The sequence below is a fragment of the Spodoptera frugiperda genome, chromosome 9 (assembly GCF_023101765.2).
Source record: "Spodoptera frugiperda isolate SF20-4 chromosome 9, AGI-APGP_CSIRO_Sfru_2.0, whole genome shotgun sequence".
Classification (NCBI taxonomy): domain Eukaryota; kingdom Metazoa; phylum Arthropoda; class Insecta; order Lepidoptera; family Noctuidae; genus Spodoptera; species Spodoptera frugiperda.
The window spans coordinates 4,588,303-4,602,066 of NC_064220.1; the positions used below are offsets into that span (position 1 = coordinate 4,588,303).

Here is a 13,764-nt window from a genome sequence, read left to right on the forward strand (position 1 = left end):
CGGACGACGTCGTAAGGAAAGGAAGTGAGTGACAGTGCGCGAAAAACGTAAGTACTTTGTGAGTTTATTCAAGCCAATGTGAACTTTAAAACTTAGAAGAATTCCACTTTGAAAAAAATCTCGGACTTGGTAGAATTTCAAGAAATCTTGGACTTAGAATAATTTAGGTATATTTAGATGTAGACTTAGTTAGTTTTAAGCAAAATTCTGTTCAGACGGGGAACCTATTTTTAGTAGATTCCCCACAATTCCAAACACTTGTAAAAATTTCATCTCTTCTCAAACACTTAGAAAATTTTGTTACCTATACTTTTTCGGAAACATTTCAACCTCTTTAGTTACAGAATTTTTCTTAAAAAAATGTCTTTGCAATCTCATGTCAAACTTCAAGATGACATTCATGTCAGATTGTCAAGAGCTAAAATTAATTTTAAAAAATCACCCAAAGATAGGATTACTGTACAATATTTGGAAACTAGATTAGAAATGATTGAAGATTTATGGGCACAATTCACTTTAACACATACACAAATTATTAAAGATGTTGAATATGAGCAGTTAACATCTTCACCATATATTGTAAATGAGGTCTATTTTAACACAGAAGAATTATACTTAGATTTAAAATGCGAATTAAAAACCGCATTATGTAGACTACAAACAAGCAATGTTTCTCCAGCTATAGGGTCTTCAGATAATAGTTCACCGGGTAAAAGCATGACTATTAAGTTACCCAGAATAACGATTCCAACTTTTTCCGGGAAATATACTGAATGGCCAACCTTTCGCGATTTATTCGTGTCAGCAATCCACAATAATAGCACTATTGATAATGTACAAAAATTGCATTACTTAAAAAGTTATTTGACCGGGGAAGCCGAGCAGCTCCTCCGTCATGTACCAATTTCTGAAACTAATTATGAAAGATCCTGGGCTCAGTTGGAGACTAGGTATAACAATAGGAAATATTTATCTCATTGCATTTTAGTAAGATTGCTTAGTCAGAAAAACACTGTACAAGAGTCGGCTAGTGCTTTAAAGGAATTATTGGATACAACATCTGATTGCTTAAATGCTTTAACAAATTTGGACATTGATATAACTTCATGGGATATTATAATCATTCACATAGTAACATCAAAACTAGATCCTGATAGCAGGAAGGATTGGGAACTAAAAGTGACTAGCAATACAGATTCAGACGAACTGCCCACATTTGAACAGCTTAAAGAATTTTTAACAGCACGTTATAGGGCACTTGAATTTTTAGGTACTAAGTCAAGTAAAAACAGTGTTTGTAAGGAAAAGGTATTCCACACAGCGGTTAATACAACCAAGGTATGTCCGGTGTGTAATAGTAGCGAACATAAAATAAGGAATTGCAAACAATTTGTTAATAAGGATGTGGATGTACGGCGTAAGTTTGTGCAAGATCACAATTTATGTTTTAATTGTTTGGGATACAACCACTCTGCTAGGTTGTGTAAATGTACAGCATCTTGTCGAATATGTAAGCGTAGACACCACTCTTTGCTGCACCCTAAATGTGAGCAGGAGTCGGCTAGTGTTAAGGGAAATTTATCAACGCAAGCATATTCAACTACAGTCGGAGTGGAATCTCAGAACAATGTCGTAGCTTGTTTCTCTAAAGGTGGAGTGAGTAGTCAAGTCTTGCTACCCACAGCGCAAGTGAGGGCTGTATCCAAAAACGGAGGTTTGTATAAGATCAGAGCACTGTTAGATCAAGGCTCACAAGCGTCTTTTATTACGGAGCGTACTGTGCAGAGTTTAGGTTTACGGAAACAAGCAGTAAAGGGTTCAGCTACTGGCATAAATGGTCATAACAAATTAGTCTTTAATTCGGTTGTTGAGGTTAAAATTCAATCAAGGATAGATCCGACATTCAAACTTGCAGTCAAAGCATACGTTCTCAAATCTATAACGTCTTATTTACCGGGTAGAGAAACGTCATATTTAGATTGGGCTCAAGTCAGTGACATCGAACTAGCGGATCCTAGATATCACAAACCTGATAAAGTAGATATGTTGTTAGGGGCAGAAATTTATAGCCAGATTTTGCAGAACGGGTTCAAAAAAGGTCTTGATGGCAGCACAGTAGCTCAAGCTACCACGTTAGGATGGATTATATCGGGTACAGTAGCATCTGCTTCTCAGAATATATCAAATATTACGGTGATGCATACTCACCTCAGTGAGAACGAAATCCTGAAGAAGAAACTAGGAAAAGAACCTGTGCGGGAAAAACTTAAAACTAAAAGAAAAGAGGATCTTACCTTACCTTGATTCCGTTTATATCGTCAGGTTGGGCAGTAGACAGCAGCATTCTAATCTTGTAATTAAAGAGAATAATTTACCTACCTGTCGATGGCTTCTTGGCAGAGTGGTTGAAAAGCATTCAGGGTTAGACAATCTTACATGGGTAGTTACAATTCGCAGTAATGGTTCTATGTTCAAAGGTCAACATCCAAGCTGTGTGTATTGCCTATTACCTAGGGATATTCATAAGTTAGGATAGTTTTAAGTACTGTTGTAGAATTGTAATTTTGGTTTTTTATCATTGTAAGCATTGTTACGTTTAGTTCGGGTTTTTATCATTTTAAGCATTGTTATATTAAGTTCGGGTTTTTATCATTATAAGTTAGTCATGTAAGTCACATTGTAAGGGTTTTTTATCTATATATTTTGGTTGTTTAACTTTAGAAGGACATAATGTTGCACATAATGTCCTTGGTGGGCGGAATGTTTAACCGCATGGCAACTAATCTGTCAAAACCCGCGATTCAAATAAAACGCAGTTCCAAATGTCACCAAGAGATGGCACTTTTTATTTGAGAGCAATTTATGAATCGCGGTGTTAAGATTCTCAGGCCATACTATAAGTATCCTGAGAATCTATGGTTAGGTATCAGGTATCAGGTATCATATCAAGTGTCAGTACTGTATCTTAGGTTGGTATAGTTATTCGGATTAAAAGAGTTTGGGTAACCACTACCTACCTCCTTTTATTCAAATTCAAACCCCAGCTTAACCCTCTAGATACCCAGGGTTAAACACTAATCATAATAGTCTTAAGGGTATTTTATGTGAAATTTAGCATAAACTTCATTCATTTTCAATTGGCAATGCGCACAACTTGGAACAGCATCTCTTCACTACGCTGTTGCCACTTTTGATACTATAGACTCTAGTAATGCCGTCTTTTCCGGGATGCTTATCTACCACACGACCCAGGGAAAACTTTCCTGGCGGTAATCCGTCGGTCTTTATCAAGACAACATCACCGATTTTGAACTCTTCTGATTTCTTTAACCAAATGGGACGTTGTTGCAATCTTGTCAAGTATTCTTGTTGCCAACGTCGCCAGAAATCGCCAAGCAACTTTTGAGTATACTGCCACCGCGATAGGCAATGCATATTTATGTTTTTGAAGTTAGGTGACGGTACCACGATAGGAGCTTCACCAATAAGGAAGTGTCCAGGTGTAAGGACTTCTATGCAGTCTGGATCTTTATCATCGATAGGACACAACGGCCTAGAATTGAGACAAGCCTCAATCTGGCACAACACCGTAGTCATTTCTTCATAGGTTAGATTGGTGGTCAGAATGCGTTTCAAATGGTGTTTTACTGATTTTACGCCGGCCTCCCACAAGCCTCCAAAGTTCGGTGAGTACGCTGGTATGTAATGCCATTGTGTTCCTTCCAGTGCTAGTGTGTTTGATATTACACCTTCGAAGACCAGATTTGCCTCTTTCCATGCAGCCATCAGTTCTTTGTTGGCCCCAACAAAGTTTCGGCCCTGATCACTCCATATATCACTACATTTTCCTCTTCTTGCAACAAATCGCTTGAATGCAGCGATAAAGGCCTCAGAGGTTAAATCGCTTACCAACTCAAGGTGCATTGCCTTGGTTGACATACATATGAATACGCAGATGTATGCCTTCTGAGTTCTGATGCCTCTTCCTTTAGACATGCTTATATTAAATGGGCCTGCAAAATCAACTCCGGTGTGTAGGAAAGCTCGAGCAGGAGTGACTCGCACTTTAGGTAGGTCACCCATTAATTGTGTTCTTGATTTCGCTTTTAGTCTAACACATATAAGACACTTGTGTATGCAGGATTTTATAAGTGCCTTGGCTCGTACAATCCAATACCTTGAGCTTATGTAACTTAACATAAGTTGAACACCACCGTGCAGTGTGCGAGCATGTGCGTCGGCGATAATCAAAGGCACCAAAGTGTTCTTGTTTCCTAATATAACAGGATGTTTAACCTGCTCATCCAAATTCGCGTTACGAAGTCGACCGCCCACCCTGAGGATACCATCTTCGTCAAGGTAAGGATTTAATGTTTTAATTTTACTTTCTCCTTTTAATGCTTTATTTGATTTTATCCTTTCTATATCATCTTTAAATTCTTGTTGTTGTACTAATTCTATGCATTTCATAAGTGATTTTTCTAATTCCTTTGTAGTAAAGTTCTTCTCCAAGTTTTCTAAGCTTCTCTTAAAATTTAAAAATCTTCGACAATATGTTATTACTTGTATCAGTTCTTGTAAATTAGTAAACTCATTAAACTGTGACGTTAGGCTTTCTTCAATATTTACTTTTAAATTTGCTTGTATTGTATCCCTTTTTCTTTCTAAATCAGTAGATTCATATTCTTGTTTTAATGTTATTTCTGTTTCAGAGAGCCAAGCTGGACCCTTCCACCACAAATTGGACCTTTTTAGATCAACTATTAACATACCCCGTGACCCAATGTCTGCAGGATTATTTTCAGATGAGACATGAAACCACCGGTTGTTATTTACATTTTCAGCTATCTCTACAACCCGGTTTGCTACAAATGTCTTCCATTTGTGGGGATCGCCTGATAACCACGCAAGGACGATGGTTGAATCTGTCCATGCATAGATGTTTACGGTAGGTATTCGCATGGCTTGTTGTATTTGCTTAAGCAATCTCGACAGTAACAGCGCTCCACATAACTCCAACCGTGGTAGTGACACAGTTCGTAGCGGTGCCACTCTAGTCTTAGCTGCTTGCAGTTTTGTTGACACTGAGCCATCCCGCATCTTTATTCGGACGTAAGCTACTGCTGCGTATGCTCGAGTGGAAGCGTCGCTGAAGCCATGAATTTCTATATTGTCTACCTCACTCGTTAATGTGCCAAGCCATCGATCAATATGTACTTCTTTTACTCCTTCAAAGTCCTTACGGATAGTCAACCACTCGTCAGTAAGGTTTTGACTTATTTTGTCGTCCCAGCCAGTCTTTTCCAACCATAATTTTTGTATTAACATTTTAGCCAAGATCAAACTCGGAGCGATCCATCCCAGAGGATCGAACAATTTCTGCATGTCAGATAAGATTGTTCTTTTTGTAATTTTATCTGACACTGGAAGTAAGTTTATTTTATATTGAAATTGATCTGTTCCTAGATTCCAGATCAAACCTAGGGCTTGCACAGTTCCATCTAATTTTAAATCTAAGTGTACTCGTGTTGTTCTCTTATTGGCTTCTATAGATTGCATAAACTCCATAGAATTCGAAGACCATTTTGATAATATGAAGCCACCTTTTTGCAATATAGATGACACTTCTTGAGCTGTCTGTATAGCTTTCTCTGTTGTATCCTCGCCTGAGATCAGATCATCCATATAAAAATCTGATTTGATAACTCGTACGGCTTCTGGATGGTTTTCACCTTCATCGTCAGCCACTTGATGAAGAGTTCTGACTGCTAGATAGGGTGCTGAAGCTGTACCAAAAGTAACACGAAGCATACGGTATTCTTTGATTGGATCTGATTCTTCTTCTCGCCACAGAAGGCGATGATATGTATCGGCGTCTTGTTTGTGTAGTAAAACCTGAAGATACATCTTCTGGATGTCACTGGCATAGCAGACACGATATAGTCTCGATCGCATAACAATATCTCTAAGGTCGTCTTGCAGTTGAGGACCTACAAGTAGCTCATCATTGAGAGAAACGTTATTCGACCCTTTAGCCGAAGCATCAAATACGACACGTGTCTTTGAAGTTTCTCTGTCAGCGCGGACAACTGCGTGATGAGGTAAGTACACAGATTTGTTTTTATTACTTTCATTTTCAGGTATTTCTTCCATGTAGTTTGATTTTATATATTCTTGCATTGCCTTTTGATAGTTATCTTTTAGTGTAGGTTCCTTTCTGAATCTTCTTTCAAGCTGTAGTAGTCTCTTTCTTGCTATTTCTTTAGTGTTTCCATTGGGAGATAAGGGATTTTCAGTTTTAAATGGTAAGCTTACTACATATCTTCCTTCTTTTGTTCTTGTCTGATTGTTTTCATATATTGTTTCACATAGCTTTTCTTCTCTTGTTAATTTTCTTTTCTTGTCTGTGTCAATTTCCCAAAGGGATTTTAACATGTTTTCTACTTCTATTTGTTGATGAAGGACCAGAAAACTTTCTTCTCTTACACTGGTATTGATTTCTCCAAACAGAATCCATCCCAGGTTTGTTTCTTGTGCACATGGAGAACCCGGAGGACCTTTGATTAATTGTTGCTGCACGATTTGTGCATACTCTTTAACACCAAGGAGCAAGTCTATTGGACCCGGTTTGTGATACTCCGGATCAGCCAGGTTGAGTCCCTCTAGGTGTGGCCAATGTGTGACAGTAACAGCTTTGGAAGGGATTTTCGTGGTTAACTGTTTACTCATGACGTATGCTTCAATGTTGATCTCGAAGCTTGAATGCAATCGAGAACCAATCCTTAGTTGTACCACGTGATTGACGTTAGTTTTTGTAGATCCCACTCCAATGATACTTCCTCTTGCTGTACGCCTGGTTAATTTAAGTAGTTGTGTCGCCTTCTCGCTAATGAATGATGCCTGCGAACCTTGGTCTACCAGTGCACGTAGAACAACAGTGTGATTATGTTCGTTCCTTGCTAAAACTGTTGCCGTGGCCAGTAGTGCTAGACTTGTGCTTAGTTTGGTACTGTGATGCGACGCGATTGTAGTGTTGACTAGTTCCTCCTTCTCTTCTACGCCGTGTTGTACTACTTTCGGTTGTTCAGTGTCCTCAGATTGTACCGAAGAAGTAGCGTCCTTAGATCGGTGTAGCAGAGTGTGATGACGTCGACTGCATATACGACATGAGACTCGCAATTTACATAGGTATGCGGAATGTCCTGGTACCAAACAATTAAAGCAAAGTTTGTTTGACTTAACATATTCAGCTCTCTCAGCAGGTTGCAGTTTGCAGAACTCCTTACAGTGGCATAAGGTATGGCTTTCTTTACATAACACGCATTTTCTATCTCCCGACGATGGTGAAGTTGAGGCTGTAGCAGTAACAAAGTGTGAACGCTCTTTGATAGACTTCTCACGGAGGCCCGATGTTGACATTACAAGTTCTAAGGTACGGTATTTTGATTGCATGAACTGTCTCAAGTCATCCCAGGTAGGTAATTTATCGTCTTCATTTGTACAAACGGTTTGTTCCCATTCTTTGTGAGTCTCTGTGTCCATTTTCTGAATCACTATAAAAATGATTATAGGATCCCAAGAGCTCGTAATTATATTTAAGTTTTGTAAGTTGTTTAAGCAATCCGTTGTAACGTCCAATAAACTCTTTATTTGATTTGCAGATTGAGTATTTATTTTTCTTTGCGAAAATAATTTCTTTAAAACTGAATTGATAATCAATCTTTTATTACCGTATCTGGTTTTGAGAACACTCCATGCTTGTTCATAATTACTTTGAGTTATTTGAATAGGTTTCAATAACACCTCGGCCTCTCCAGTGACACTACTCTTCAAATAGTGTAACTTTTGAACATCACTAATCGCCGTGTTTTCATGAACTAATGAAATAAATAAGTCTTGAAAGGTAGGCCAATCTTCATAATTCCCACTAAATCTTGGTAGTTGTATCCTCGGCAGCCTAACGAGTTGATCATTAGTCGTATTTGTAAATGAATTATTTTTCGATGATGTGGGTAGGGACGATGCGTTTATCGTAGACAAAAGGTCTTGTAAGTCGGCTAATAACCCAAGATATAAATCTTCATAAGTATAGAAATCCTCGTTAACGAAGTAATTTAACGTTTGTTTTTGTTCTTTCGTTGTTATCTTGACTAATTGTTGATGAGATTCTCTGAATGTTGTCCAATATTCGTCTATACATTTTATTCTTGCCTCGACGTAACCTTTTGTCAGCCTGGTTTTAGGACATTTCTTAATGTTTACTTGCGTTTTTTGTAATAAAGCAGCTGTGTCTTCTAAAACGTTTATTAGCTCCTTAGTAGTCATTGCACCTTTTTTTGCTTCTATTCATTCATTAATGACGGACCTTCGGAATGCGATGTCGCTATTGTTCTCGTTGGCCGGCCGATATCTTCGATAACTTGTTTTTTGTAATTAGCTCGGTTCGTAAATCTGGCTCGATTGTGACCACTATGTTTTTGATATTAAGCTTGATGGTAGTTTCGTAGGAATTGAGTCATTTAAAATGCGTGTTTGCTTTAGGAGTTTTTATTTATGACAAACGGGTGACAACTAGTGACAAATACATTTTGTTTTTTTATTCTTTTTTTACCATAAACAATATAGATATAACAACATCTATATTTTACACAGTATCAAATATATTATCATTATGTTTTGAATGATCTTCAGAGTCCACAAACAGATCACTGCAGTTAGTAACCGAAGTTTGTATGCCAAACATAATTAGATAAGTTGGTAACCCTGCCCTGTAGCAACTCTAGCGCCGGTTGCTGCCAAAGCAGTTAACCACTGTCAAGTAACACTTTGGTGGCTGATTTCTTTTGTCTTTAACGAGACAAGTCACTGACAGGATACATTGTTAATATCTGTATTTTGTGGAGTAGTCTTTGGGCGAGACGACAAGACCGCGACCCTTCCGTGCGCCGCGGTACACTGTCTCTATAATGTCAATCATCTCCTGCTTGTCTTCCAGAGGCCAGTTGATCTTGTTGTTGTTACCCGTGCCCAAGTCAATCATTATGTGCTTATTACGGAAGAAAAACATCACCGTGCAAGGATCGTACAGCTCATACCTGCACAGCAAACAAAATCAAGTTACAGAAAGAAAATTTTTTAAATTACAGTAGGAACTCGATTATCCGGCTCCCGGTTATATGGATTCGCGATTATCCGGACTACCGACTCATTATATTAAAATTACCTACAAGTTGAATTTATGCAACGTAACGTACATGTATGTATGTAATCTAAGAAGATGTATCTCATAATAATTATTAACAAACATTGATTTTCATTCAATGTGTTTGTTGTTTTTAATAAATACATAACATCGTATGTACAACATAATATGTATGCGCAAAATTCGCTTTTCTTAATCGAGTTAATCGAGTTTCTACTGTAACTTATTTTAGATAGATAACATAGTTTAAACATCTTTTATTTTTTTAACCCTTAATTTGGCACCGATAAAAATATTCAAAATATATGAATTTGACAAATGTATGGCTTCGGGGGTATCTTATAACGTCCTAGAAAAATGAAAAAAAAATCTACAATAGCCCACTGTTGGGAAAAGTGGTGTCCGTCACAGCGGACATTGCCAATTACTGAGAAATTAATGGTCAGATTTATATGTTCGCTGAGGCGGACACTGCCAAATTACGGAAAATAAAAACCATAATTATTTTTATGTTTTTTTTTATTAAAGACAAATACAAAAACGAACATTTTAGTACGAATTGATACATGATACATAATGCATACATTTTTGTGACCAATAATCAAGATAAGAAGGCATTACAACAATACCCCTAAGAACATGGATAGCTAAAAAGTCTCTTAATTTTTCGTCGGTTAGTTGAATTGACTTGCCGGTTTATTGAACTGAATATAAGTTGGTCTGCTCTATAATACTAGTAAGAATATCTTGAGAAAAAAAAGGTAAAAGAAACTCAAAGGTGAATCATCTTCTGGCAGATCTATGTATCATAGATCTGATATCATCCTCACCCTCTTCTATTGTCGGTTGGTCTGTCTGCTAAAATTTTTTGGCGTTTTTTGTTCTTTTGGCTTGGACTGTGGGTGCCTAGATATTGTTTTTCAGGGTACTAATAAAGAAGCTATTGGTGTTATAGGCGTTGCATGCAATGAAGGAATAGTAGATAGGGATGGAACATTTTCATAAATGGAGTTGCCAATTTCACGGACGTCAGAATCTGGTATAATATCAGCATCTTCAGAGTTTAATTCTTCATTGGATGTATAGTGTTAAGCTAACAAGAGAATATGCAATTGATGGTGCAGGAAAAGACAGCGGGGTGGAAGAATTAGTATGTGCATCATGCAATTCAGTTTCCGAATCTGATATTTCGCTAGCATCGGAAGGTGCATGTTCCTTGGGCACTAAAGCAATAATTTTACTTGCGCTATTAGGCTGTTGGCAAAGAAAAACAATCAAACTCAGCACCATAAGCAAACAACCAAAAGCACACACATTTTGGCGTTGTCCGCTGCAGCGGACATAGTGATAAAGTCGTACTTTTCTAAACAATTGGCAATGTCCGCTGTGACGGACAAAACATTTTAGTTACAAATAAACATCATAAAAATGTAATAAAGTGCGTATGTTTTTGTAAATAATGATTGACATGTTTATTATCTAATAAATAAATCTATATTGCACTTTATTTTTCCACAAAAAATAAGAAAAACAATTATAAATACCTTGAGCAAAACAGGAGGCCGCCTTTTCACAGATATTTTGCGTCCCAACTGACATTTGCAATGGTGCCACAATCATTATGTATTTTTTTACTATTAGTTTATGGTATAAACAAACATGTAGTCCATTAGAAATCGATGAAAATGAAATAAAACCTTGGCAGGATTTATTTTAAATAAGTGTCCGTCACACCGGACATTACCAAATTAAGGGTTAGGAAGGACATCGTCCAATGTCCTGAGAAAATTGGGGGGGGGGCGAGGGAGTGTCGAGATTCTTAGTGACTAAAAACCACCACATTCATATTTCCTCGGAGCCCCGATAACCCGCTATGTAGTCGCAGCTCCAGGATAATGCTTCATCTGGTAGATTAATTCCAAACATTAGACACATATTTTTAATTTTGCCATGGAATCAAATACTTTCCCACTCTTAAATTTAAAAACATGTGTCCAATATTTTTGCATTATCATCCCTATCAACAACCCTTTGATGTAAATAAAACATCTCTTTGAATACCTATATATTATCGGTCTTACTAATAATCATTTATACACTCTGTATACACGCTGTATACACGTGTTATAGCATATTCATTACTAATAATCAATGTATAGGGGTTGTCATCTTATACACCCGTTATAACAGTTGTATAAGTGTATGTCATTTTACACAATCCTTATTCAGTCAAATGAGCTTGTTTAGCGTGTGAATAACCAACAAATAACTTATTGTCGTGGCTTATCTCGTAATATATTTTAATTTAGTGGTTATTATGGATTATTTCGAATATCTGCGCCATTTTAATATTCTTGAGTTGGACAATGAGGAACGACCAAGAAAGACAAAACCTTATAAAACACGTATTGATTTCTTTTCTTTCGAAGAAGATGAATGTAAACGTAAATACAGGTTTACTAAAACCTTATAAAACACGTATTTGATGCCTTTTTTTCGAAGAAGATGAATGTAAAGGTATATACAGGTTTACTAAGAAATATGTCAGAGAAGTGGTGGACTTGATCCGAGAAGACATAGAACAAACAAAGAAGGTTGGCTGGCAGCTTCTCTGTGGAGCTTCAAGTTTGTGTAGCTCTGAGGGCATGGGCGCAGTAAGAAGTACAACACGATGCAACCAACATACATGGCAAGAGTCAAAAATCAAACATTTACTTCCTCTTGCTGTACTGTACATTCTTTAAATGTTTGAAACTGGTAATCAGCCACCATTTCATCAACAACAGGGTCAGGCATCATACAATATTACTGGACAAATTGCAAGACAATTGTTTATAAGAACACAGTTTTAACAAACATTTCCTTAAAATAAAATAACAAGTTTATACTGAGAATGTAGTTTATTTATTTGAGTTTCCACTAAAATATTTTGTTATTTTAAATTTCTTAGACGAAGCTCTTGTGCAGCTCGTGTCCACTCATGGGCTTCTAGCATGTGTTTCATTTTTACCTCATTTCCAGCCTTTACGACAGTTCTCATTGAGAACTTGATTTCTTATCATCTGCTCATCCTTATGCTGAAACAAATAGGTAGTAATTTAAAAAAAATATATAGTTTTGAGAATTAACTGGAGTAGAATTTGGTAAATAATACTTACTTTACACCTAATCACAAGGGATCCCAATTAGTAGCACGCTTCCTCTTCTTTGCTACGATACAAACAACTCCATTTCCCATTATTATTAATAATAAAATGAATGCATAAGAAATATAAATACGAAAATCAACACGACCTGGGTTTGTATTTATCTTTTTACATTTCTTGCGGAAAATGACATTTGACGTTTCAAAGCGCGTTCAAAACATGTTCTTCTTTATAGATGACATTTTACTGATTGGAAAATGTTAAATAATATAATTTAAATATCTACACGTATGTATACTGAAAATATGTTGTAATAAATAGAAATAGTTCATTTCTTATTTTCTAGTCACTGGTAAATAAAATCATGTAAATATGAAAGAAATATAGAAATAGAAAAGTGTGGTGTTTTTTACGTTTTATGGTTTCGGAACACTTCTCAAAATGTTACCAGCGGTTAGTGTTATAACAATTAAATAGTTACTCAAGGCTTATACACTGTTTATTAGTAAAGTAGTGTATATCTAGCTATTCACGCCTTATTCATTGAATAAGTAATTAGACGTTAAACAGTTGTTTAACATATTTTTATTAGTAAGACCGTATATTTATAACTGTTGTGGAATACTGCTCATGAATATGAACCTAGCATGGCTTGAAACTTAGTTGCTTTCCTCATGAAATAATTACATGAGTAAGCCAAAATGGATAATAATGAGTCTCTATGTATAATTACAAAAATACAATGGATGATCATGGATAATATAGGTAAGGAACATACATCTTGTTAAAGTCAGGAACCTCTGTGATGTCCACCAAGTATATAACAGCAAAATTTTTCACTTTCTCTGCAATACTGTACAAAACTTCATCCATCTTCATGCAGGTTGGGTCCCAGTCGTGACCGAAGCGTATGACCTAAACATGTAACACAGTAAATATCTTGATAATAACCACAGTTTAGATGCTTTTATAGTAAATGGTGGTTGTTTAAATGAAAGACGAAATGAGTGGCTCTAGCAATTTCTATAACCTTAGAGGTTATAATCATAAATACTTAATATCGTCTTACCACAACTCTGTCTTCTTCTGACAAAATTGCTTGGTCTACTTGCCATCCATTATGTAAATGCCCAAGCATGTAACTCATCGTAAAGGTTTTGATGTGTCCTCTTCAAAAACTAACAGACGAAGCAGTAGTGTAGTGCTTAAACTAGCATCTAATATACAAATTGTATAGGAATTTGTATACACAGGTTATTGGGAACTACAAATTCTATTTTATGCCTCTTGTAGAATAGAGGAAATAATTTATCGTAACCTTTAATTTATTTATATTTTCCTAACCACTGTTTGGCTCTGACACTTTGACACTCACAAATACAATTGAGTGACTTTTAAATGTAATGACGTAAGCCA

At 36.4% G+C, this 13,764-nt stretch overlaps 2 protein-coding genes and 2 long non-coding RNA genes across 4 annotated transcripts; 1 reads left to right on the forward strand and 3 right to left on the reverse strand.

The window, feature by feature from the left end:
- Positions 1–3,123: 3,123 nt before the first annotated feature.
- Positions 3,124–7,542, reverse strand: LOC126910993 (uncharacterized). The gene is made up of 2 exons (XM_050695699.1): positions 5,021–7,542; positions 3,124–3,553 (listed from the first exon to the last, which is right to left on the reverse strand). Exons 1-2 carry the CDS (start codon positions 7,540–7,542, stop codon positions 3,124–3,126), a joined length of 2,952 nt encoding a protein of 983 aa, XP_050551656.1.
- A 989-nt stretch (positions 7,543–8,531) lies between these two features.
- Positions 8,532–13,737, reverse strand: LOC118271109 (thioredoxin-like protein 4A). Its single transcript, XM_035587016.2, has 3 exons — positions 13,418–13,737; positions 13,127–13,263; positions 8,532–9,095 (listed from the first exon to the last, which is right to left on the reverse strand). Exons 1-3 carry the CDS (start codon positions 13,493–13,495, stop codon positions 8,882–8,884), a joined length of 429 nt encoding a protein of 142 aa, XP_035442909.1. The 5' UTR covers positions 13,496–13,737; the 3' UTR covers positions 8,532–8,881.
- LOC126911068 (uncharacterized) lies at positions 9,102–12,096 on the forward strand. The gene is made up of 2 exons (XR_007705636.1): positions 9,102–11,656; positions 11,730–12,096. It is a non-coding gene; the product is annotated as an uncharacterized LOC126911068 (long non-coding RNA).
- LOC118274245 (uncharacterized) lies at positions 12,084–13,117 on the reverse strand. Its single transcript, XR_007705634.1, has 2 exons — positions 12,361–13,117; positions 12,084–12,279 (listed from the first exon to the last, which is right to left on the reverse strand). It is a non-coding gene; the product is annotated as an uncharacterized LOC118274245 (long non-coding RNA).
- Positions 13,738–13,764: the final 27 nt, after the last annotated feature.